General features: G+C 32.7%; 3 protein-coding genes and 1 non-coding gene across 6 annotated transcripts in view; all 4 read right to left on the reverse strand.

The window, feature by feature from the left end:
- Positions 1–12,258: 12,258 nt before the first annotated feature.
- Positions 12,259–14,652, reverse strand: LOC106100060 (catalase-like). Its single transcript, XM_013278799.1, has 2 exons — positions 14,485–14,652; positions 12,259–13,992 (listed from the first exon to the last, which is right to left on the reverse strand). The coding sequence occupies exons 1-2, from the start codon at positions 14,629–14,631 to the stop codon at positions 12,475–12,477; spliced, it is 1,665 nt and encodes a 554-aa protein (XP_013134253.1). The 5' UTR covers positions 14,632–14,652; the 3' UTR covers positions 12,259–12,474.
- A 793-nt stretch (positions 14,653–15,445) lies between these two features.
- LOC106099996 (catalase-like) lies at positions 15,446–17,621 on the reverse strand. The gene is made up of 2 exons (XM_013278709.1): positions 17,478–17,621; positions 15,446–16,979 (listed from the first exon to the last, which is right to left on the reverse strand). The coding sequence occupies exons 1-2, from the start codon at positions 17,616–17,618 to the stop codon at positions 15,504–15,506; spliced, it is 1,617 nt and encodes a 538-aa protein (XP_013134163.1). The 5' UTR covers positions 17,619–17,621; the 3' UTR covers positions 15,446–15,503.
- Positions 17,622–22,652: 5,031 nt separating this feature from the next.
- Trnae-uuc lies at positions 22,653–22,724 on the reverse strand. The gene has a single exon. It is a non-coding gene; the product is annotated as a tRNA-Glu (tRNA).
- Positions 22,725–24,652: 1,928 nt separating this feature from the next.
- The window catches only part of LOC106100005 (diuretic hormone class 2), a 31,888-nt gene continuing 30,561 nt past the window's right edge, over positions 24,653–25,979 (reverse strand). For all 3 annotated transcript variants that reach the window (XM_013278720.1, XM_013278721.1, XM_013278719.1), the window contains one exon: positions 24,653–24,912. In XM_013278720.1, coding sequence (XP_013134174.1) covers positions 24,783–24,912 — 130 coding nt within the window. In that variant the 3' untranslated portion in view covers positions 24,653–24,782. The remainder of the gene's footprint in view (positions 24,913–25,979) is intronic.

The raw sequence follows: 25,979 nt of genomic DNA on the forward strand, positions 1-25,979 counted from the left end.
GTCTAGAGTACTGAGACGTGTGTAACTATATCTTTACACACTTTAAGAGCGCGCGGACACCTTTGACTAATCTATCGCACAACTGTTCTGGATTGTCGGTTTGGTAACTGATTCAAGTGTTTAGTTGCACAATTTAAAATCTAGTAGCATGCAAACCTCCATATAAGCTCATAGAAATCAAAGCAAGTGTAAGAAATTGGACCAAAAGTCGAAGATGTGCACGCGCTCTAATTACACCCTAAAATGTTTTAGTATTTAGTTTATTATAAACGACTAAATAGTCATATTTTAATAGTGGTACGCCAGCAACATCTGTTGCATAAATTGGTCAGCTCGTCTGGTGCCACGACCATGCAGAATACATATGAAGTGGAAGCAATTCCGCGTTTCATCTGAGTAGAAGTTGCGGAAGCATAATTTCAGTCCCTTTTCCTTTCCATTTTCTTATAAGGAATGCATGGTAAGGGGAAGTGGAATTGATGGAGGAGACCACATAGGATGTGAAAATGTATTCTTTCTATGCGTCCCCTCCTTCGTCGATGTATGAAGGCAACGCATCTGCATTGGCGAATTTAGATGGCCGCTTGCTCATTTGCTATCTTAAAATATAAAAAATAAATATGTGATGTGACTTTGTTCGTTTCTAATTTGATAATTCAATTCGTTTCATCTAATTTATCCGTTAGTTCTTTTCTCCTGAGAAACTTTTACCTTCGCCTTTTTCCTTACTTAGCGAAGTAAATTGCACAGCGACAATGGAATTACCTTTGAACTAGTTCTCGGGAAAATGAAATGCTTTCTTCAAATGTATTGTGAACGACTGATGTATTAGTGTTTGAGAGTCACAGGGAAAGTTCTTTTCTTAATTCAATTAAGAAAAGAACTATAATATATGTTGTGGTGATATTATAATATATGAAAACACAGGAGATTGCGTGAGAGTTCTCATTTATTAATGTACTGGCTGTTTAAATTAAAAAAAAAAAAACAATAATTAATGTTACTTCCTGTTAACGTAGCTTTTTAATGTTGGAAAATTATGAAATCGACCACATTATTTTTGAGTTTTTTTTTTTGCTCTCCCTTTGTCGTAGAGAATCCAAGGACTTTGTTCTCTTTACTTAAAAATCAATAACAATATTGAATAATAATAATTAATAGTTTGTTAAAATTTAAAAATAATTATAAAATCACAAAAATACAAATTTCATTTTTATAATTTTAGTATAGAATTAGTCTATAAAAGTCTTAAAATATTATAACGTAAAACTAATAAATATTGGTAAAGCTACTTTGAGCAAATCTCCTTTGATTATCAAGTAAACTTCGGAACTGAAAATCCAATGATGATAATTCCTTCTTTGTTTCCATTGTCTTGATTGAAGATTCTTTACATAATTCTCGAGTTCTTAAAAGTCTACTGTCAATGAATTACGTCCGGAATGATTGAATTAAGTTATTTAATTAAATTAACAATTTTATATGCAATTTACTAAGAAATTTATCTGTAAGTCAGTAGTAATTTCTTTCTAAACTAACGTATCTCAATAAATCTGAAAAGTTGAAAATGTAATGGTAAACATTTTAAAAGCTCAAATGTAAAGGTTTTTTACTTTATAAAAGCTCGATTGCTTGTAAAATTTTCCCACACGTCAACAGCATAAAAGGCCTGATTGATCAAAGCCGATGCAAGCTTCAAAGCAATTCCGTTGAAAGAAAAGTGCATGGCCACAACAAACCTTGAAGTGGTTTCATAGAATTTGTATAAAAATAATTTACGGTATTATTAAAATAATTTGTGTTTTCTATTTATTATTAGACATAGTGCGGACACACACTTATGACTAAACTATCGCACGTCTGGGATTGTCGGTTTTTTGCATCCAATTCAACTTTAGTTGCACAACTAAAAATCGTATAGTGTGTGTACCTCTCTATATAAGCTTAAGGAAACGATTAAATAGTTGTGCGATAGTTTGGTCAAAGGTGTGCGCGCATTCTTAGAATTATAGTAGAGCTCTCGTGCAGACATAAAGGTACTGTACGCTTGCCAATTTTCTCCGTAACATCATACACTCAATTTGCCTGTGTTAAAATAAACTGACCTTAATTTGTTTTACCAAGTTATTTATGATTACTCTCAGTTAACTCAATATTGTGTATGATTACTTCATGATCATTTTTTTTCCAAATGCTGTCTATATTTTAAATTCAGAATGTTGAGGTCACCTATAGTACTATAAACTTTCTGGTAGACAAAATTGAAAGCAGTTTTGTGTTTTTCTCGCGAAAGAACGAAAGAAGAAAGAAGAATAGAAAGAAAGAAAGAAGAGAAGAAGAAAAGAAAGTATGTATCTCTTCAAAATATTTCCGAAATTTTTTCACGTTGTTTTCTACTGCCACAGTGTTTTTCTAATCGCCTACTGATTTACTTTTTGACCGACTTCCCAAAAAAAGTAGGGACTCAATCCGTCTGTATGTTTTTTTTTATGTGTGGTATAACTCCGCCGCTAGTAAACCGATTTTGATAATTCTTTTTTTATCTGAAAGATAGTGCTTGTAGGTGGGTCCCATTTTTTGTTTGATTTTTGTTTATTCAAAAGAAAATCTAAAAACGTGAACGTTCTTTTGCAAAACTATTTATTTAAAAAATCATACACAATGGATCATCATCGATTGAAGCCTTCTGGAGAGATTTCATAAGATTTATTGCGAAATAAAGTTTCGGGAACATCTATTTGTGTGAAATTTATTTGGTATTTCGTATATAACGAAACAGTTTCCTCTACCCATATCACTTAACCGTCTTTCATCGGAAAATGTCAATTTCGTTCACCAATACTCTGTATTGAATGGGGAGTCGGTTTAAATTGGAAAGGTACGAAAGGGAGAACGTCAACACGATATTCAATTGAATGTGTTTGGGAACGGAAAAGTTGTTTACGTAAGTGAATATGTATTATAATAATAATAAACAGAACGTGAACAATATACCTATTTAGATTCGTAATTATATATACTATTAGATTTTTATTTACGACTAGCATTTGCCCGCGACTCTGTTCATGAGGAATTAAAAAAGTAAGTAGTCTATGGATTCTTTCAGACTATCCTCTACATTTACGCCAAATTTCATTGAGATCCCTCAAGCCGTTTAGGCTACAAATAAACAAACATCCACCCAACATTATGATGATATGGTATTTGGTATATCATTTTAAAAAAGAGGAATTATAGGATATGTTTCTAATTTTACATGCTAACTTATCTATATAGTAAAGAAAGGGATATGATATCAACCTCTAAGTAATTTCCCGACTCTATAAATTATTAATGAACTTCTATGTTGAGAGTCAAAAACACCTTAACCACCGCACAACAAGCCTTGGACCACATAGCTCCAGTTTTCAACAGCCTTATTAAAATGAAATTCTTAGTTCACTTGAAGATCTTATCAGTAACATTGCTTAACGATCGATCGAATTAACTACCATTTTCTGCGGCATGCGAAGGTTTTTATATCTCACAAGCGAGTCGATTACCGACCACGCCATAAAGTAATTTTTATTTATGTAAACTTATATTTTTAAAGAATACGTTAAAATTTCTAACATTCCTGGTAACAAATTGCTTACCGCTGTAATTTGTTAAGACAGCTAAGGACCAATAGTCTATGATTTAATTGCTACTTAATGTCTATTTCCACTGAACATTTAATCGCATAATTATAGGACCGCTGTTTGTAAAAACATGTCATATTTCGTATGATTCGGCCGTGAGTCATCGTGCAGCTAGTTGCTAAGTGGAATTAGATCTTTAGTTTCATTATACGTATTATTAAGTTGTTTCGGATTTTTACGATAGTTACAAGAGTAAAGGCTCATGTGAATTAAATAGAAGTAAAATATATTACTTTAACACAAATAACCTAATTACGGCAAGGCAGTTTACAGTTTTAGTATATGTAGAACAATTTAGCAGATGTGCGGGTAATAAGCGATCAATTATACGTTGGGTAATTTTCCATTGTCTGTCGACTGTCTTGTTTCGCGCGTCATTATCTCCACACGTTTGGCTTAAATTCAATTCCCTTTTGAAACGCATCCCATTTCATTTCAATTATTAACGTCAATAATTATTATTGTTATTTATTATAATTTTACAGATATACATCCACTATTTTGTTAGTAAAATTTGACTTAGTCTAAGTTAGTATTGTACATTTAAAATAGATTATATACTTATACTAGTGCACATGGAATACTTGTTTTATAAATTGTAATTATTTACTGAAATTAAATTTCGCTTGTGAACTGTGTTTCGATAGTAATAAATTAGTTTAACGTGAAAATGAATTCAAACAGACGACGAAACAATACGTAAAAGGTCTTTTTTAAAAGGTAATTCGTTTTTATAATAAATATAATAAATAAATAGTTTTTATTAAGTTGATTTATTTCTAAATTTCATTTTCAGTCACTTAACTCGAGTGATTTAAATTGAAAAAGGTTTAAAAAAGATCCCATTAAAGAAAATACATTGAAGTTTTCCTCGACGTAGAATAATGCAGAAATCTGCATTGCTTAACTCCGATAGGAATTTATTCTAGAAGCACTTTCACAGATTGATTAAAATTCCTTTGTGCTTTGTTATTTGTTTTAAAAAAGTATATTTAGATTATCAATGTCCCTAGTAACATCGTCTGTGCAGAAAAATATAGCAAGTAAGGAAACAATTAGAATAAAACTATGCTTATTTTACGAGTAGTATATAGTTCGAACAAAAATTGTAATGTAACGTCATTGTAATGTTCATCTAGAAATAATTCTAAAAAAAATCATACTGAAGAGACACTATAATATTATTCTAGAAATAATTCCTATTATTATTTGCCATTTTCATTGAAAGCTATTTTTAATTTTTTGTAACGCAAATAACATAAAAAACAAAGTTCTTCTGAAAGGAAAAGAATGCATTTATATTCAGAGAGAATTCCTCGACTTGATAATTTCGCCTTTATGATGTACGTTTCTTCATTATGGAAGGAAATAGACGTCGCCTTTTTCTCGACTTTGAAAACTTTGAATGGAATTTTTCTTCAACAGAAACAGAGTTTAATGAAACTGTAAAATGTCAAGGTTCCTTTTAAATTAGGTTTTGTACATTATCAATAGCTACGTAATATTTACTTTTATATGTATTTTTAATATTGTTCTAATGTAAAATAGTATAATTGTGTAAATAAGATAGATTAGTTTGATAAATGACGCAAATGAAGTATCGAATTAAATTTGTATTAAGACAAATGCCGTACTTAACAGACCGCAGTAGCTATGTACAACGCTTAAACAGCAAACAGGTCCGTCAGCAGATCCAGGCGCCTCGCCGCGGTGACGCCGGCAACTCTGCGACAGCGAAGCTCGGCAACAGCGAGGCTCGGCGACAGCGATGCTCGGCGACAACGTGGCTCGGCGACAGCAAGGCTCGGCGACAGCGAGGCTCAGCGACAGCGAGGCTCGGTAAGAGTGTGCGCGGGCCACCGCGTAAGATGGTAAGATGTATGAATTCGAAGAAAACATACGGGCTAAAGAAGACTATATTTTATTAAAGCATAAAATGGCTCTTGGTCCTATAGTAATATCAACATTTCTATACATTTATTTTAGTACACATTCGTTACGGCATTAAGGTTGCTATTGACAACCTGATAAGATTAAAAGCAAAGGATACACTCTCAAAGGGTCTTTTATGATACATCATTAAGTGAGACCTCTTTTGATATAGTTTATCTTACGATCTAAGGAATGAAGGAATGTTTAACGCCGCTAAATAACTGTGCGTTCTTCCACAAATAATTAACTGAATGTTGTTCAAAGAAATGTACATTTTTTTTAGAAAAAGTTGTGATATTTTTTGATTAAACCACAAAAATATAAGTTTTAAAACAATAATTAAATGTTAAGTGCATTATATCTGCACTTTGTTGCTTTTTTATAGTTGTCTTATATAGTCATGTTATCTACACCTTATTTGGTTTAAAACCTTTTTTGACCGACTTCCCAAAAGGAGGTACTCAAGTCGTCTGTACGTTATTTTTTATTTTATTTTTTTAATGTGTGTTACGGCATGACTCCGCCGCTAGTTTACCGATTTTGATATTTCTTTTTTCATCCGAAAGGTAATGCATACAGGTGGGGGACCCACCATCAAAGTAACAAAGAAGTAATAATAATTGTACAATATAGACATAACAGCTACAATAAGGGAGGTTTAGTACTTTATTGTAGGGTAACCTATACAAGGAATTTTTTTGTTACTTTTTAGTGAACTGTCTTTTTTTGCGAATATTTTGTTTTTAGTGTACTTTGTTTGGAAGTCGGTTTTGTTTTTTTATTAAAAAGTTTTTATTTAATTCACTTTCCTAATTTGCAACTGTCTATTTACTTTTAAGCTGTTTGGTGAACCTAATAAAATAAAATAAAAAATATCATTTCAGGAATAGTAATAGTTAAACCTTAAAGTCGAACCTATTGAGAAATAAATGTCTATTTATAACTAAAAAACTTACACAAATCTTATTTTATCTGTGTATGTATTACAAGAATTGCGTAGTCTTTTATATTTCCTTTAATAGGAAGCCGGCGCGTCGTATATTTTTACGATTCGGATTAGATTGGGTAACGGATCACGTGTGCGGCCAGCGATTATTTTACTCGATTAACATTTACAGCACTCCCTTAGGCCGTACTATCCATGATCGATAGTCGAACTGGGATAGAGTTTTACGTTACTTTTCTTTCTGAAGTGTTAGTCGAAAAAAATTGAAAGGAGTGTAAGTAGTTATAAAACGCAACATTTGTATGGGGCGGATTGTTTGTACTGGCATCTCGACTGATTTACAAAGACTGTGCGAAGCCAGTGTCATGCGGCAAGTTGCGTAGTGAACATAGGTATCAAACATTTACATCCATTCGGACATTATTGCTTAGTTATAAATAGTAATATTATAATACAAAACATTTCCCTCAATGCCAAAAAATATCGCTTAGTTATGAATTGATTTTTTTGAAAGACTATAGATGTATTACGAACTCCCAGACTATCACAAATCTTCGTTTAAAAGACTTTTATCGCGTTAGTAATACAGTTAAATCTATTCTGAAGGAAATTTACTGAGATCGAAAACTTCGAACGCAGATAACTTAGTAAATTAGATAGAACGTGAAGTAAAAAACATTTAAAGCGAGAGAATTGTCCGCGAGGACATTTTCTTTGTTTTCTTGAATAATTTAAGTAAATTGTTCCCTTTGTTGTCCTACATTGAGAGATTGAATTGAGATTCTTTACTTTTGTGTCGTATATAAAAATATAAAGAACATAAACATAAAATCTTATAAACGAAGTAATAGAGGTAGATAAAAGTTTTTAAAAATAAACATGAATTGTTGTCTTTAGAATAACATAAATAAAAATTATTTCTTTTTTCAGTTTTGCCACAGACTATAATTATAATAATTTTAAATGTTCGTCCAATGAAAACCTACGATTATATGATGTGTTTGTAAGGTCAGGGTTAGGACAGTGAAGGTTACACTGATGGAACACCAACGTGATTTGATTACACGTGTTTGCTTTCACGAATTCGCCTGTTGTTCGACAAACTCTCAAGTCGACTATAGCAGTTTGTTAACTATGCTAATGAACCTAGTTAGTGCCACATTCAGTCATAAAGTGGTAAATAAAGGTGCATCTTAGTGTAGATTGAGTACGGAAATTGTACACTAGAAATTAATTATGTAACCATCATATTCTGAATGTAAGATATATAGGAGAATAGATTAAGCCATCCCTGTGCGGGTTTTCAGTAGGTTCTATGAGTTTAACTAAATGGCTACATAAACATTTGCGCAAAATTTGTCGATAAACGAGTTTTTCTGTGACGTTTAACATTGGTAGAGCCCGCTTTGACATCTTGGCATGCTTGGGCCGCTCACCCGGTGCAATATCACGATCACACAGAAGACAGGACTGGAAGGCTAATTTTAGTCGCTTTCCCTTTTAACTCTTTTCTTATAAGAATAATATGGGAAGAGACTAGTTAGCGGCGGAGAAGATGCATAGAAAGGGGAAAAATACTCTATATGTGCGTCTCCTCCGTTCTCTTTTTATATCACGTGGGCGAATTCTCGATCAAAAGTTAGTCTATTCTAATATAATAAAGCGTAAATGCACACTTCTTTGTGGCGTAAGATGTCAGCAATTACAGAATATTTTTGAAAAACTCTTTTTTAAATAAAAACCTCTACACTTACGTCATGATTTAGGCTATATATTTTCGCAATACACTTAGGGGGTAAATGAATTGAACAATAATCCTAATGTGGGAAAGTGATCATAAGCTGCTGCCAACATAAAGGAAGCAAGATTGCCAGGTAATTGGTATTTTGACATTTGCAATTGAAAGTTTTTATAATTTCACGCAGATGAAGTCGCACGGGAACAGCTAGTATGATATAAAAAGAGTATTTATATTTGTTAGCTATATTTCTGTCGTATTTGTTTAGGTACCAAGAGTTTCGCCCGTGTTCATAGCCGGTCGTTCGCTTTAGTGATTTATGTATCCGATGCTATCACGATGTGACGTCACACTAAACAACTAAATTAACCTCTGTCTGAATCTCTGCTAACAAACGCCTTCCTCTATATACGGAGATGATATGCACAATCCAGCATACATATAATAATTTATTTTACTTTCTAATTGTAAACGATTTAACATTTGTAATGCACAAGGCCTTTCAATGCTTAATGTTATAGAAGACTTTTTCTAAATTGTTTATAAGTGAAGTTAATTATTTAAAAAAAAAATTTGTTTACTGCTATTAATGGTTTCAGTATCATATTGAAAACTAAAACTTATAGAGCGGGCGCACATGCACATGTAGTGCGATTGTCGATTGTTTCGCAGCCAATTCAACTGTTTAGTTGCATAATTAAAAGTCGAGTAGTGCATGCATCTCCATACCAGCTCGTAGTAATCAAGGCGAGAGTAAACAGTTGTGCGACAGTTTAGTCAAAGGTGTGCGCATGCTGATAGCAATAGCTGCAACAGCTTTAGTGTTTTTCAATAAGATACGAGCGTTTATTTCATGACTGGTATAGTTTTACAAATTCAATTTGCCAAATAGCAAGTCAGCGCCATTCCACCGATCACGCGCCAAGCGACTGTCAATTGTCTTTGTTTATTCACGAGGTGGGGTCGAATACAGTCGACTACCTAGCAACAGTATATAATAAAATGACTACCTTTCGCGCGCGACTCGGTCCGCGTGGAATTAAAATATGTGAGTAGCCTATGTGTTCTTCCACAGTATCCTCTACGTCTATGCCAAATTTGACCTAGTTCCGTTCAGTCACTTAGGCTACAAACTCTAACAAACATCCATCCATCTAAACTTTCGCATTTATAATATTAGTAAGAGTAAGATATAACAAGATGATATTATGATATACTACCTTTTGCCCGTGACTCTGTTCCTGTGGATTTATAAAAACAAAAGTACGTACACTATGTGATCTTTCAGACTATCCTCTACATCTATGCCAAATTTCACCGGAATCTTCTCAGTCTTGGCTACAAACTCTAACAAACATCCATCTAAGCTTTCACATATATTTGTTTAACTTGTTACCGACAGCGCGGCAGCCAAAAATACGAAACAAACCTTTTCTTCCAACTAAAACATTTTTATTTAAAACTTATGTAGTTACATATTTAGAAGTAGTTAACAAAAATATATCGAGATCACATCTGGACTCTTGTATGCGTCTTTTCCTTCTATTTCTTTTTAATAATAAATAATGCAAACGTCTTGGTGGCCAGTTGCAACCTCTTTGGCTGTATTCGTACTGCTTGTCACCCAAAGAGGTTGTATTTGGCACTCAGCAATTTTATTAGTAAAGATTTTACATCTTTTGATTCTCTTAAGGGCAGTTTTTCCCCTCTGTCTATAATATAATATTAAATAGAGACTTAGGGAATGTCTCCATATCAATATTTACAAGATATTTCTACCGATATTAATTTTAAAGAGAACAAAAGCCTTCGAAGCCAATCGAGAAAGCTGATAATAAGTCTTTAACATATAACCTCCGTAACATATTACAGTGAATTAAACCTTAGTGTCTTTTAAGTAAAGTTCAAATTTCTCTGGGATGAGTTTCTCCCTTTAATGCCAAAATTTGGCTTTTATTTCTCGTCGTATTAAGTTGATACTTGGAAGCTTACTAAATGGTTTGTTATAATGTTGTACAACCGCTGTGTTTAAACGTGATTTAAAAATATTCTTTCTAAAGCTAAATAAAACCCTATAGGGAGCATATAAAATGACAATGAATCAAACGTCGAAAAAAAAGACTTTTTATAAATAACTAGCTGTTCCCGTGCGACTTCATCAGCGTAAAATTATGAAATTTTTATTATATCGTTTACATGTGACAAATTATCAATTGCAAATGTCAAAATGACATGACATGGTGACAAAGCATGGCAACCTTGCTTCCCTGATGTTGGCAGCAACTTATGGTCTCTTTCCTACATTAGGGTTTTTATTCAAAATATTTACAAGTTTAATGACGTGAAAATATATAGCCTAAAGCGTGACGTAAGTGTAGGGCTTTTTGTTTAAAAAAGAATTATTCAAAAATATGCTGCAATTTCTGACATCTTACGCAACAAAGAAGTGTGTGTTTACGCTTTATTATAATAGTATAGATATAATGGTAATCTTATAACTATTTACGTAAATACAAACTAAGTTATCGCTGTTTTCCCAGTTATGTTAAACCATTCATTAGTGTCTTGGTTCGATAATTTCATAAAATGCGTTTCCGAACTTCGTAAGTTAAGTTTAACGTCATTCAAACTTAGGTTTTAGTAACATAGTTTAACTTTGTACCGCGAATTAAATAGAATACCACAGAAAAGTACATAAACTCAATGTTTACTAATGTATGTTGTTAGAAGGTATCTTTAGATCAGCTCAGCAGTTCTTGATAAAATTAGGTACGTATAACATAGTTGGGAAGAACGCCTAAGTAACGTAATAACATTACTGAGTTATTTTTAATTGAAACGTGCTTCCAAAAGCTAATGACGTAGTTATAATTTTTCACAACAACAAACTGTAATTAAACTTGCGAGATTATTCTAAAAAAGGAACGAATGACGTAGGGTAATAATCCCTAAGCGGCGGAGTTAAGAAATTGTAAGAAACATATAAAAAGATTTCATTGCGAAAGCTTACATTTCGAAACTCGATTTCGTTACGTGTTCCCCCAACGTTGCTACCCTTTGCGTCACGAATTCTTTTCATATTGAAATTTATCTTGTTCATGTGAGAGCATCGGATAAATGACTCGACAGTTATAGAAAGGCTTATAAGATTTGCAAATTGAAACTTTTCTTTGTCAATACAACGTTTTTTTATTTTAATTTGTATCTTTACTGAATTTTAATATTTTAAAATAGGAAAAGCGGGCATAGGAGAAGCGGATCGCTTGATATTTTGGCAGACCAAAGGCATCAGAATGCCTATGAAAATCCCCAACGCAAAGAGAACTTCAGATGCGCTGCCGACCTATAAGGAGGAGTACACTCTTTTCTTGAAGGCCCCTAGGTCGTAACTAATTTATATGTTTTAATGATTGTAGTTTGGACTTGATATTATTTAGTAAGAATGAAACGATTTTCGTAACTTTGATAAGTCGGCTAATAGAAATGTATTACGGAGCAGCACATACTGTGTTGACCCTTCTTAGGGACAAGGGCAAGGTGATGATGATGACTACAGTACTGCTATTGGGGAGAATTTTGTTAAGTTAGATTTGTAAATGTATACACAGGGAGTGATGACTGAGATGACGGATGGTAGAGTTATTTGGAGGACGAAAACCCGGTGTGTCGACACTACGGGAGTAGGATAAGGTAGGCTTAGGGGAGATGAACACATTTTTGCAGGTTGTACATAACAAGGTAATAATTATTATGGACCAATCGCGGCTTCTCTTCAGTTAGTTTGTGAATTATAATTTTTTGTAAAGGTTATGGTTGAGATAATGTAAATTAATTCCCTTGCCTTCACAATAACCACGATAGGATCTATTAGATAAAATAATTATTTTAACAATGTTGCAGCGATTGACTATAATTACTGGCACTGGAAATTGGCAGATTATTAACACTCACGTGCTTGTTAAAATAGCATTATTTAATAACGTTTTTCATTAAAATTCAATAATTAACACAGGATTATTTAACAGGAAGAATTGTATTGATTAAATGCATTTATGCATTGTTTAATTTTTTGATTCCAGTAAATAATTGTGTATATTACATTGTGTCATATTTAGATTTTAAAGGTCGTTTTGAAAAAGTGAAGAATTACAGTTATTACGATAATACAATTTTTATTTCTATTTTCTTTTATAAAAATCATCTTTTCCAATGTATTCGTTCTGGGTATTCGAACATACTTCTCTTTCAATTGTCAATCCGTTAGGCGGAGGAGGGGGATGAGCCTTCAACGCTCTTTTGAGTGCAATATGAACTCGATCACCTAAATCTTTATCAGTCAAATATAAAAGTTCAATGAACCTTTTCTGCAGAAAAGGTGGCGCGGGTAAAACTTCCGCAGCCGCGTTTGCAGCGAGTCTCTCTCGTTGTGTGTCATTACGAAGAATTTCATTATAAACGTATGCCGCTTCTGCCAAATCAATAGCATTGCTTTCATATACGACAATTTTTTCCCTCGGTCTCGATGCATCTACGTATGATATTGGTCCGCTGAATGAATCAGGATAATAATTAGGTACATCTCTCATATTATCTTTTACAGGAGAAACACCATCACGATTATAATTTTTACTGTATAAAGGACAATTTACTTCTATCTTGTTATGGTTAACGCCTAAACGATATTTCTGAGCATCAGGGTACACGAATCTACGACTTTTGAATATGTAATCTACCGGCCCTGGAATTCCTGGAACTAAATTTCCAGGGTTAAATGCAGCTTGTTCAGCGATACGGAATATGTTATCAGGGTTCCTATTAAATACCAGCCGCCCAATCTGCACTGTATGATAAGTACCCTTTCTCCAAAATCTATTCACTTGGAATATATTATAAGGAACTTTGGGTAAATCTTTGAATGATATCACATCCATTTCTAACTTCCATGAAGGGTATTTCTTTTCTTCAATAGAATTATATAAATCTCTAATAAAATAATCCGGGTCTCGAGCACTAACAGCAATTGCTTCTTCGGTTGTTAATACTTCTACGCCTTGCTCAGTTCTTAAATTAAATTTAACGAAATATCTGTCACCGTGTTTATTATGTATTTCGTACGTATGTATTGGAAAAACATCCATTTTCCGATAGCCATTAGGAAGTCCGTAATCAGAAAATGTGTATAAATACGCAGGCAGCAACTCTGGTCGAAGAGTCATAAGATCTACTTCTGCTGTGCGATCAAATAGAAATGTTTTTGGATTTGGCTTTACAACATGACCTAAATGCTGGAATAGTATTGGATCTTTATAGAAATATATAGGTTGATTTAAACAAAGGAAGTCTAAATTTCCTTCTTTGGTGTAAAACTTTACTGCCAGAGCTTTGGTTTCTCTGGCCAAATCACTTCCTCCTTTAAATTGAGCTCCGGTAGAAAATCTTCCAGTGATCGAAGTTTTCTTTCCTATACCGTTGAAAACATCAGCCTTGGTATACTTAGATACATCGTTAGTAACTTCAAAGTAGCCAAAAGCCGCTATACCTTTTGCATGTACTATTCTTTCTGGTATTCTTTCATCATTCATGTGGATGGCAGAGTCAGTTAAATAGGCATTGGAAAATATATCAGTGTTCAAAGCATTGGTGTCTCTTATTTCTACTGGCCGTCCAAAACTAGTGGTCATAAGGCCAATTGGTTTCTGGAATAAGAAAATAGAGTTATATATTTTTTTTAAATATCATAATATGGCAAATGAGTAAGCGATCACCTGACACCGACAAAATGGCGAAGTGACCGCTGACTAAAGGCATTCGCAATAACGGATGCGTTGCCTTCCCTTACTGAACAGAGGAGGAAACGCACGTAAAGAGGATATTTCCCCTTCTTATTCATCTCCACCAGCGTCAAGTCCACGTTCTCTTCTCATCCTTTTATTATAAGAAAAAGGGCGGGAAGGAAAAGGGACAAAAGTAGAGAATCCGGCATCAGACTCATCAGACGAAACGCGGCATTGGTCCCACTTCAAGCTTGTCTTGTCTTCTGTGTGGTCGTGGTATTTCACCGAGCCAACCCATTCGTGCGGAAATGTTAAATCACGTTCTATCACTGTCGTACACAATTTTGACGCATGTTTTAATTGAAGTCTGATACTATGCTAAGAATTTTTTAAAAGATAATCAAAGTTACGTACCGGATGATGTTTTCTAAACTCATATAACTGCCGAGTCGCTGGATCTGTTCTGTTTTCATATTGATATGATATAAATTCATATTCACTACAGTTTATATGTTGAAATATGAAAACGCCCAAAATTAACCTAACAAGTATTCCGTCCATCTTGAAGTGGTTACTTTGTTCCGGCGCGTTTCATTTTAAAGGATAGGAATTGTAGTAATTTTTTTATAATTAGATCCTTAATTCGTTATATCGGAAATATGTAATTGTATAATACAAGTAAGTATAAATACTTCATTTTTAATAAGTGTTACTATCGCATAGTAGTGTTAGAAATACAAACAGTAAGCAAAATCAAAGTGAGTAAAAAATAGAAAATTAGTATTTTTACAATCCACAAGACTCGAGAAACACGATCAGAGAGATTGGTCGTGAATTCCAGAATTAAAGAATTAATATTAAAATCAAAAGTATCTAATAGTATTGTACAAAAGTGATGATTATTTCATATTTTATTATTGTCTGTTTTATACTCTGCGTTAATCATTTTTTATATTAGAAGGAGGCCAGCAAGTGGCCATCTTATTACGCCAAAACAGCGAAGTCACGCTGCCGATAGCACTTCCAGTACTGCCTACCTTTAATGGTCAGAGGAAGACGTACAATAATCGGAATAATTACGTATTAATTAATTCTGTAATCATTACGAAAATTAATACAGTATCCAAACTAACTATACTACAAAATAATTGTTGATTTATCCGGTCTGTTGCCTTGAATAACTTGAATTGCAAATTGTTTGTTTAATTAGACTATTTATAATAGCGCATTACAATTTGCAAATGTATTGTATATTTTGTTGAACTGTATCATTAAAGTCTCTTAATTGAAATTATTCAAAAATACGGAGGAATTCAAACCAATCTTTATTTATTTTAAAATCTTTATTATAATATACATAAACAGTTTTTAGGCGTAAGTTAAGCTTTTTCTCCTTTAGTTTTATTCCTGCTATTCAATTCTCTTGCAAATGTTTAGTAACATTTATCTCTTGAAATTCTCAATATCTTCCTTGGTGTAATTGTTGTATTAGCATGTTTAAGTGCTCTATGTAATAATGTCGAAGTATCATCACCTAAATGATAATCAATCATGTAATACAAATTAATCCATCTTCGTTGCAGGAACGGAGGGTTTCGCAGAAGTAATTGCACGGTGTTGTTCGCTAGTCTTGTTCTTTGTTCATCATTTTCTAACACGTGATTATAGAAGTATGCTGGTTGTTGAAAATCTGCCGCCTGGTTCTCTAGCAAAGAGATTTTATTCTTTGGTTTACTCGTCTCAACATAAGGAATTGGTCCACTGAATGAATTTGGATAGTAATTTGGAACGTTTTTCATATTATCTTTAACAGGAGGCTCACCGTCACGGTTATACACCTTAGCGTATGTAGGATGATTTACTTCTATTCTATTATAATTTGCACCTAAACGATGCTTTTGTGTATCAGCGTATGAAAGACGACGCGATTTAAATAGATCATCAAAAGGGCCAGGTATCCCAGGCACTAAGTTCGCAGGATTAAATGCACTTAGTTCAGATACTCTGTACATATTGTCTGGGTTCCTGTTAAAAACGATTTTCCCAATCTCTACTGTATGATAAGTACCTTTCTTCCATAAGACGGTGAGATCGAATGGATTGTAATTTAAATTTAAAATATCTGTAAAATTCAAAACGTCCATTTCGAATTTCCAAATTGGATAATTTTTTTCTTCTATCGAATTATACAAATCTCTGTTATAATAATCTGGATCCATTCCACTAATTCTCATAGCTTCATCAGATGGTAGATTTTCTATGCCTTGTTGTGTTCTAAAATTAAATTTAACAAAGTGTTTTTCGCCTTTTCCATTGTTTATTTCATACGTGTGAATCGCAAACGCATCCATTTTTCTATAACCATTAGGTATACCGTAATCTGATAACAGCCACAGTACATTATGTAAACTTTCAGGTCTTAAAGAGAAAAAGTCTATCCTAGCAGTATTGTCTTCTAAATTAGTCTGAGGATTTCTTTTTAGCACGTGAACAAAAGATTTAAAATATTCCGGATCTTTTAGGACAAAAACTGGGAAATTTAAACATAGGTAATCAAGATTTCCTTCTCGAGTATAAAATTTTATGGCCAATCCTTTCGCTTCTCTCGCGAGATCGCTTCCTCCTTTGTTTTGAGCGACGGTTGAAAATCTTCCAACAATAGGAGTTTTCTTGCCGATTCCATTAAAAACGTCAGCTTTGGTGTATTTGGAAACATCATTTGTTACTTCGAAATAGCCCCAAGCTGCTGCACCTTTGGCATGAACGACCCTCTCAGGTATAACTTCAGAGTCTAAGTGTAATAAATTGTCAACGAAATGTGAATTATCCAATAGGTCAGTGTTCAATGTGATGGTATCTCGGATATCCACAGGCTCTCCTGAACTAGTTGTTAACAGGCCGATCGGCTTCTGAAAATTTTAAATACAATTGGAATTCGTAATTTAAGTTAATTCGTTCTACGATAATTGTTTAAAAACTTGTACCAGATCTTTTGTAATCAGAAGCAATTCGTGGATAAATAAAAAATTACAATTTACCAACTATAAGTGAACTCCATATTTGGACGGGCGCTTTTTTAACGCTTGCGTTCATATGAACACTTTAAAATCACTCTTGTTTCGTGTGTTTGGCGTACAAAATGCAATACTGCATGCTAAAAGGCATTGCGCTTTAAATTCGCTGCCGGATGAATAGAATCATGGAAGTAAAATTATAGCGTATATATATTTGTTTACTTTGAATCTTTTAACACGCGTTATAAAAGCGCTCGTGCGAATATGGGAAAAGGGCTTGAAAGTGATTTTAAAACAAAACATAATTAAGTGGTAAGACATTGCACCCGCGTTTTGCACCAATACATTGTTGCACTAAATTTTCATACAATAAAACTTTCTGGGATATCTTACCGGATGTTCTTTCATAAATTCAGAGAGCTGACGTGTGGCTGGGTCCGTTCTGTTCTCGTATAACAAAGATCTGAACACATATTCACACAAAACATGTTGTTTAATAATAACAGTAAACAAAAGAGTAACTACAATCACCATCGTGTCGATCGGCACGGAGCCAACTGAATTAAATATATTCCGAAACAACTAACTAGTTGTAAAATAGTTTAATAGCCGCTATAACACCAATCTATCAAGATAGAAATCAGCAATTACATCTTTTTTTCAATTTCTGATTTCGTATACAATTAATGCCAGAGGCAGTGAACGATTAAAGTAATTCCGTAGGTGCCTTAAAAAACAACGCCCTGATGGATAAAATAGGTGTTTTTACGATTCCGCTAAGGTAATTAACTTATGTGAAACTTCCTTTACAAAGATAATGCATTGTTTTCTGCAAGATAAAAACATGTTAACGAAATAATCTATATAACTATACTAATATAATAATGTGTAAACAGGCACTACTTCGTGGCGTAGGATGTCAGCAATCACAGCACATTTTTGAATAATTCTTTCTCTAATAAAAAGCCCTACACTTACGACACGATTTAGTTTATATATTTCCTAGCAATTAAACTTAGGGGGTAAATTAATCAAAAAAATCTTCATTAAGGAAGCAAGGTGGCAACGGTAATTTTGACATTTGCAATTGAGATTGAGACATTTGCATTTGCCAAATGTAAACAATAAAATAAAGTTTTTTTTTAATTTCATGCGGATGAAGCCGCACGGGAACAGCTAGTTATAGTATAATAGTACAAAAAAAAACGTTAAATTAAACCCAATACGTATTCACAATATGGAGAAATAAAACCAAAAGTAAACAATAATAAAATTCTGTTGGAATATATCACAAAAGCCGTTGTACGCAATAAAACAGATGTGAGAGAATCAAGTGAGTGAAATAATAAATGCTAAATTTACCGACTTTCATGAAACCTTTTATAAGAAAGCAATATCCAATAATATTTAATGGGTTTGTTTGACGTTTGCTTTATGTTCTCTTCTCAAAGAGATGGTATTCAATTTATTTGTATTAACATTCAATAAAGTGGGTTTCTATTGAGAAAAGTATGAATCCAGCCCTTGAAAACTATTAGAAGTATATTTAACTTTTCAAATAAACAGTTGTACACGACTTCGTAACGCAGGAATAAAAAAATAACCCATAATATTCCTGCGTCCATCAGTCAGTCTGTCAAAATTGGTGTAGCCGTTCCAGAGATTTCACAATATTGCTTTCTCCTTTCTTTTACTCATATTAGATGCGCCTTCTCTTTCGTGTAACGAATTTTTCCTACAAGTAACTTGACCTTGAAAACCACATATGAAACCATATTTTCGTAAATAAGTCATGTATAACTTAGCGACATAAAGCAAATACGCTTCATGTTTTCAATACTAATGGTAACTAGTGTTTCTGATATTCGTTTCTAAAACCTCATGTAACTTATTAGCCCTCAAAAGCAGGGGTTTAACTTACTAGCAATTCATTTAGGCAAGAAGTGCCTCGAACGATTAAGTAATTGGTATTACCAATATAAATACTGTATCTATAAATAAGTCGGGCGTTCGTAAGCCTCCCGCTCGGCATTGACCGATTAAAGCGTAGAACTTTACCCCCGGCCTACGCCTACGCCGAATTACGTCATACTTTGACAAGAAAATAGAGCGTATGGAAGTGGCTTTATTAAATTCTTAAAATTGAGGCATAGCTTTGACGTGATATAGATGACGATAGTTACGTAATGATTTTATAATATAAGGTGGTAGTAGGAAATGACCACTGTCCGTAGACATTGTTTATTAGTAAAATTGATGTTAAATATAGTGATACTCGCCCGAGACTCCGTCAGCGTGGAATTAAGAATTTCATCTAAATCCCTTCAGCCGTTTCGGCTATAAACTCTAACAAACATCCATCCATCTAAACTTTCACATTTATAATATTAGTAAGATTAGTAAGATTTATTAAATTCGATCCTAGTATCAAAATATCCAATGTTTTTAGTATCTATACAGAGATGTTATTCTTTACCCTATCGTTTGATGTCGCATTTAGATTTTCTAATGCTACGTTGTCCTTACGAAGGTTAAGTCCCAACCTCAATTGCATTAATGTAGCTTCTCTTTTTATTGTAGAACTACAAAATTATATTAATCCACTGGGAGGAGTTTGTAGTAAGTTTAAATAATAACAAGTGGTCTAATAACCTATTATTTAGTATATTGAGTTTGAGGTTACTTTAATAAGTGTGTGCATCTACCGTGAAATCCGACAGCCGTGTGACATATCGCTGTCTTTTTTGTTTTTCAAAGAGAATGAGCAGGATGGTAATATGTTTATTACTTCGACTGTGAAAATCCACTGTTAGTTTATTGCGTTGTTACTAAGAGTAATAACTCTTGTCTTAAACGAATGTTTTTTATAAGTAAAGGTCGTTTTTGGGCTAATCTTTTAGTAGCTCAGTTTTAACTTATTGTAATTTTTAAGCAAAAAGTATTAAATAAATGAACCGTTAGTAGACGATGGTTATTTTAGAACACACTGAGGACGCTCACGTGCCCAACCTCCTTCACAGCAAGCGGGTGCACTCTCTCAAGTGGAAAAGTCTATACGATGAAACATACAGGATGTTTAAAAAAATTAACGGAATGGAAAATATCTTCAAAATTATCTATGCATCAATACCGAAGTGACATTGTTTGTAGTTTTAATTCTAATTTTTTATTCCTTTTCCTTACTAGAAATAAAGATAATTCAAATTATATTTTTCTAAAACACTGCTTTATTTAATACATGTTTTTTTTTTACAATTTCAATGATTGTCGTTTGCGATTGTTTGTACAATTCTCATAACATTGTAGCATAATTTTTAACATCCTGTACAACCTTTGGTTATTTATAAAGTTTTATTTTAGACAAAATATGAATTTAGCTATCTATTTTCCTTCACGAGCGACACCAGCGCAGGATTGTGTTCAGTGTTCTGTGAAAATTTGCACATCAAATTTGTATTCTCTTTGAATAGATGCAAACAAAACGTGCCACCTTCAAAGTGAAAAACTTTTTTTAACTTTTAAAAACTAACTATATGTAACTTACAATTAAACTTATTTCACTCTTAGCATTATTACTATATAGTTACTACTTTTAACAGTGGTAGTGCCCGCTTTAACATCTTCGCACGAATAGGCCGGCTCGCCTGGTGTAATACCACGACCACACAGAAGACAGGCGTGAAGTTTTTCGTCTGATGAGTGTGGTGCCGGAGGCCTAATTCTAGTCACTTCCTTTTCCACCCTTTTCTTAAGTGGAAAGGATGGGAAGGAAAAGTGGAGTTGACAGAGGAGACGCATAGGAAGGGGAAATGTCTTTTTTTGTGCGTCTCCTCCTCCGTCAATTAAGGCAACGCATCTGCAATTGCGGATGTTTATGGGCAGCGGTCGCTTTCCATTTCGGTGGAGACAGTTGGCCGCTTGCTTGTTTGCCACCTTTTATTATAAAAAAAAAACTTTTAAACCTTTCGAGAAATGTCTATTTGTAATTAGACGGAGTAAGTAATAAATCAAAATTAAAAACGCCGGCAATTATTCAAGCAATAAATTTTGCCAGTAACATTTCTGGAGTTGATTGTAAATATTTACTGGTTTTATTTATACAAATACAATTGACCTTTTTCGTACAATTTTAATTCGATTCTTTATTAAATAAAGCTTCTATTTGATATACGAGAATGAAATTAGAGTTTTTTTGTAATTAATGTACTGTGTAAGTACAAATAAGTACAAATTAAGTTAAACTCGGAATGAACTGAGTATAAGAAGAAATGTACTAATATTTGCTTATACTTAGTTTATTGTTAATTTATTTGCAAGGCTGTTAAACAGTACGTAGAGAAAGAAGAAAAGGTTTTTTTCCAATATCATTAAAGCCTCTTTTCCACTAAGCTATTACTAGCTACACGCTATTAAAAAAAGACTCACATAACTTTGTATTTAGAATACGAGTAGTTATTGTGACTACCACACGTGTTATTAGAATAAATGACATTTAAAAAGGTCAGTTTTATTATTAAAAACAAATGAACAATGAATACTATTTTCATTATAGTCCAATGTATAAATTATCTTTGCTTCAAGGAATAGTTTTATATAGAAACGATTAAAATGTAAACACCACTATTTTAGATAGTAAGAGCGTGCGTACGCCTGAAACTAAACTATCGCACAACTGTTTTGTCTCGCGATATTACATTATTGTTTTTGTAATGGCTTTTTTTGTATATTTGAGCGTTGTAGTTAGTCAACATTCACTCACCATATACTAATATGTTTTTAAATTTCGAACGGTGAATGAATACATCGTGATATTCATACAATTTTGTTAATGTCGTTACGAATACGTTTTCATAATTGTCACTTGAACATTCGTAATAGGTTCTCAGACCAGAAGCCAGTTTTCGTACTGTATTATCATAACTTTACATATTTCTGTCAAAGTCCATTTCCAATTAAAATTTATGTTAACAGCGACTGTTGAAAAAGTTTAAAAGTAAACGCGACTACGTTTAAACGGATTGAAGTGATATCTGTAAAAAGATATTGCATCTCTTTCTTTTACAAAGATAATGAAAGGGATATGTTATTGTACAGTTTCACGCTTTTTACATAGATTTGCATAGATTTTTATTGTACAAATAACTCAATTTAGTCTACACACAATGGAATGAACGTAAATATCACGCATTATATGTAAAATATAACGCTACGGTTTGGTAAAAATCTTGCATATCTATATTGTAATTCAACGACATTAAGCACTCATTCGGATAAACAATTTACTTCCAACTCAAGCATCCAGTTAACATTAAACTATTAACACTGCACAACTGTATATAAAAAGCATGAATGGTATTAGTGTAGGGGTCTTTTTAAATGGACTTATTCGCTCCGATTCTTCCTGCTACTGCCATATTTGTTTATTCTCCCCTATATCTATGACGATAAGGTTCATAATAACTCGTAATTATTGCGATAAAAGTAAGAAAAATTAATTGTATGACTCCGTCTATGTTTAATTTTTTTTATTATTATATTTTGAGTAAAAATAAATGTGAACAAAAAGGTTTCCCGTACCGGGAATCGAACCCGAGCCTCCTGGGTGAAAGCCAGGTATCCTAGCCACTAGACCATACGGGATGCTATGTGGTAACCAAAATAAAGAATTGGTTTCAACAACATAGTATTTGCTTTCAGTTTTGAAAGCTGTGAGAGTTAATAAAAATTTGCGAGTATCTAAATTATAAAATAACATTTAAGATTAGATAAATTCATAACTTAATTTTGGCCATTTGTTGTTCTGAAAAGTACAGAAAGGAAGAAACTGTTTCTCTAGATTTTCAGTATAGTTACATATATAATATATAACATTAACCCATCAAATCTTCTTTACTCCAAATGTAACATTCGTAAACATTTATATAACATAATCTCCGTTTTTTATTGATTTGCCATTACACTTGAAAATATGTTTATAGCGACATCTATGGAAATAAATTGAAAACTGTTAAAAATATTTTCACCAATTGTGTTTTAGTTCTTCAATAGTATAATAGAGGGCGTTATTTTCAATATTTATATTCAACCCGGTTTGATACTTGCTATCTCTTCAAAGTAAAAATTCTAAGTATTTTTTTTTATTTTCGTGGAAAATATTATTAATAAATAATGTTTTCCACCAAAATAACGGCTGTAACGTAAAAGTAACTTAAGACCTAAACTATTCCAATTCTCATAGTCACAATAATAAAGCGAATAAATGAGAATGTTTCTATTTCGGCGATGGCTTAAATCGGGTGTTAGAATTACGTTAAACTTTTTACGTGTGTTTCTGTTCTGTTTTTAGTCATACGAATTACAAAAGAAAAAGGGCTACTAAGCGGCTTATGTATTTCCATAATGTATGTTATCAGGCTTTGGTACAAGGGGTCCATCTGCGTACATTTTAATGAAGGTTTGATATTTCGGGGCCCGGTCACTTCTGTTGTCTTGAAACTAACATCTTTTTGAGGTTAATACAACTGCGATAGTAGCTTTTGTATTAAATATTTATAGACGTGTTTCAATGACCAATAAAAGTCATCAGTTTGTAATCCGTCTATACTGTACGTTTATTAACTGAAAGTACCTTTTTTTTTTAATTGTTTTCTCGACATTTTAGAAGCTTCAGCGTCTAACTTTGAACTAGTATTTTGGTGGCCATTTTGGATTTTTCATAATGAACTATACTATGCTATATGATGCCCATGTAGAATTTATACGAAGTTTTGTACAGTTTTGTTAATATATCATCCGCCATTTTGTAATATCGGCTATATTGGATTCTTCTGGATATTAGTTATTTAAAACTAGCTTTCGCCCGCGACTCCGTCCACGTGGTATTTATAAAAACAAAAGCAAGTACCCTTTGTGTTCTTTCAGACTATCCTCTACATTTATGTCAAATTTCATCGAGATCCCTTAACCCGTTTAGGCTACTAACTCTAACAAACCATCCATCTAAACTTTCGCATTTATAATATTAGTAAGATTGATAGACCTAAAAACTTTTTTGTGGTTTATTAATTTTATTATCTATTAGATAAATTAGTGTTGATGGGTTTTAATATATCATTAAAAAACTGAATAATCGCTTAATGAGATTTAGTTATTTTAAAATAGAAAGTACATAGAATACATGTGTAATGTAATAGAAACAAACATTCTCAATATGAATATCTCTTTAATCATTAACAGTAAAATTTAGACAGGAGGTAATTATCACTCTCTTATATCTATCATCTATGTTTTCTCTACGTTTATAGGAATAGTAACTTGAAATCACTTAAAAACTATAACAAACTTAAACGAGAAATCAAACTCGAAGTTAAAAGTTACAACATTATTATTAGAGAGATGTATTTAACAGGAAATCTACACATTAATATAATACTGTTTTAAAAATACTGATAAACTATTGAAATTGTTATTATAAATTAAAAATATTTACTTCAACATTATTAAAAGTTTTAATTAAAAGATTTCAACAGATTGAAGGAACTGAAATTTGTACGTTTAAATTCCTAATCTAAATATTGAATTTTAAATAATAGGCCATTTTTTAAGTACTAGTAATTCAAAACAAGTGACTAGATAAGCCTCCTAGAATATTTTACAGCTAAACAGTTAAGACGGAAGTGATTAGCGTATGCGTTCAGTTTAGTGAGCATCACGGCGCCTCCTGCCGGGTCCTCCGGCGAAGTTGGCAGCAGCAAGGCCCATAAGGTGCTTGGCCTGGAGAGCGCCGGAGTAGCCACGGGTCAGGCCAAGGTCGAGAGCACGCTTCTCGCTGTAATTTAAAAAGTAAATACTAAAAACAAAAAAGCATAAAAATAGGACTTTATTTTGAAATATTCGTCTGGTAATAAGGAAATCAAGGCAAGTAAAAGATGCATGCAATTTGTAGTATCAACTAGACTTGCTCTCTGGCTTATTGTAATGTATAGTTCAAATTAGACTAATTTAGTCGAATAGCGAGTAATTTAGTAGCTAAAATATTTATCTATGATTTGACAATTTTTATTTTTCAGATACGTTTTACTTTAGATTACTTGCAAAATTATTTTTATCAAAAAATAGTAATTTAAACTACTTCAAGCGTGCGTTATTCTACGAATTTAAATTTTCTTTCAATACATTATTATAGAATAGGAAAAGCGATGAAAACTTTCCACCAGTAAATGTAAAAGTGATTTTTCATGAAAATTTTTATTCAGAAAATAGTATTTTCCACAAAACTTCTTCCTTTAATCCTCATCAACATATATTACGTTTTCATGAATTCGTTTTATCGTGCGCTTTAATTTACTTGCAAACTTTTTGATATAAATTCAAACTTAGAATAAACTAGCTTTCGCCCGCGACTCCGTCTGCGTGGTATTAAAAATAACAGAAGTGAGTAGCCTATGTGTTCTTCCAGACTCTCTACTCTACATCTGTACCAAATTTCATCGAAATCCGTTCAGCCGTTTAGGCTACAAAATCTAACAAACATCAATCCATCCATTTATCCATCCATCTAAACTTTCGCATTTATAACATTAGTTAGATAGAGATTTACCTCCTCATCTTAATAATAATACAGAAAAGGTGGAAATAAGTTCAGTTATCGGGTTGTAATGAATATAAATTAAAGTATTCAATGAAAGTACATAAAATTATGCAAAACTGCAGAAATTTAACTTGAAACCAAAATGCAATGTTTTTAGTAAAAGCAAATCCCAAAACATGTACTTTGGTAATATGCGGAATTTTACACAAATGCATGCTATTATAGCTAAGGTAACTTAAAAATAAGCATTTTAAGTATTCATGTATTTTAAAGCGATTATGCGACTATAACTTGCATATTAAGTT

The sequence above is a fragment of the Papilio polytes genome, unplaced genomic scaffold, assembly GCF_000836215.1.
Source record: "Papilio polytes unplaced genomic scaffold, Ppol_1.0 DF824080.1, whole genome shotgun sequence".
NCBI lineage: Eukaryota > Metazoa > Arthropoda > Insecta > Lepidoptera > Papilionidae > Papilio > Papilio polytes.

Bases quoted from the DNA above. Each gene is read 5' to 3' on its own strand.
- LOC106100060 (XM_013278799.1), bottom strand. From the start codon at position 14,631: ATGGACGGAATACTTGTTAGGTTAATTTTGGGCGTTTTCATATTTCAA. The intron at 13,993-14,484 runs GTACGTAACTTT...TTCTTATTCCAG, and splicing joins AGTTTAGAAAACATCATCCG to AAACCAATTGGCCTTATGAC.
- LOC106099996 (XM_013278709.1), bottom strand. From the start codon at position 17,618: ATGGTGATTGTAGTTACTCTTTTGTTTACTGTTATTATTAAACAACAT. The intron at 16,980-17,477 runs GTAAGATATCCC...TAAAATTTTCAG, and splicing joins AATTTATGAAAGAACATCCG to AAGCCGATCGGCCTGTTAAC.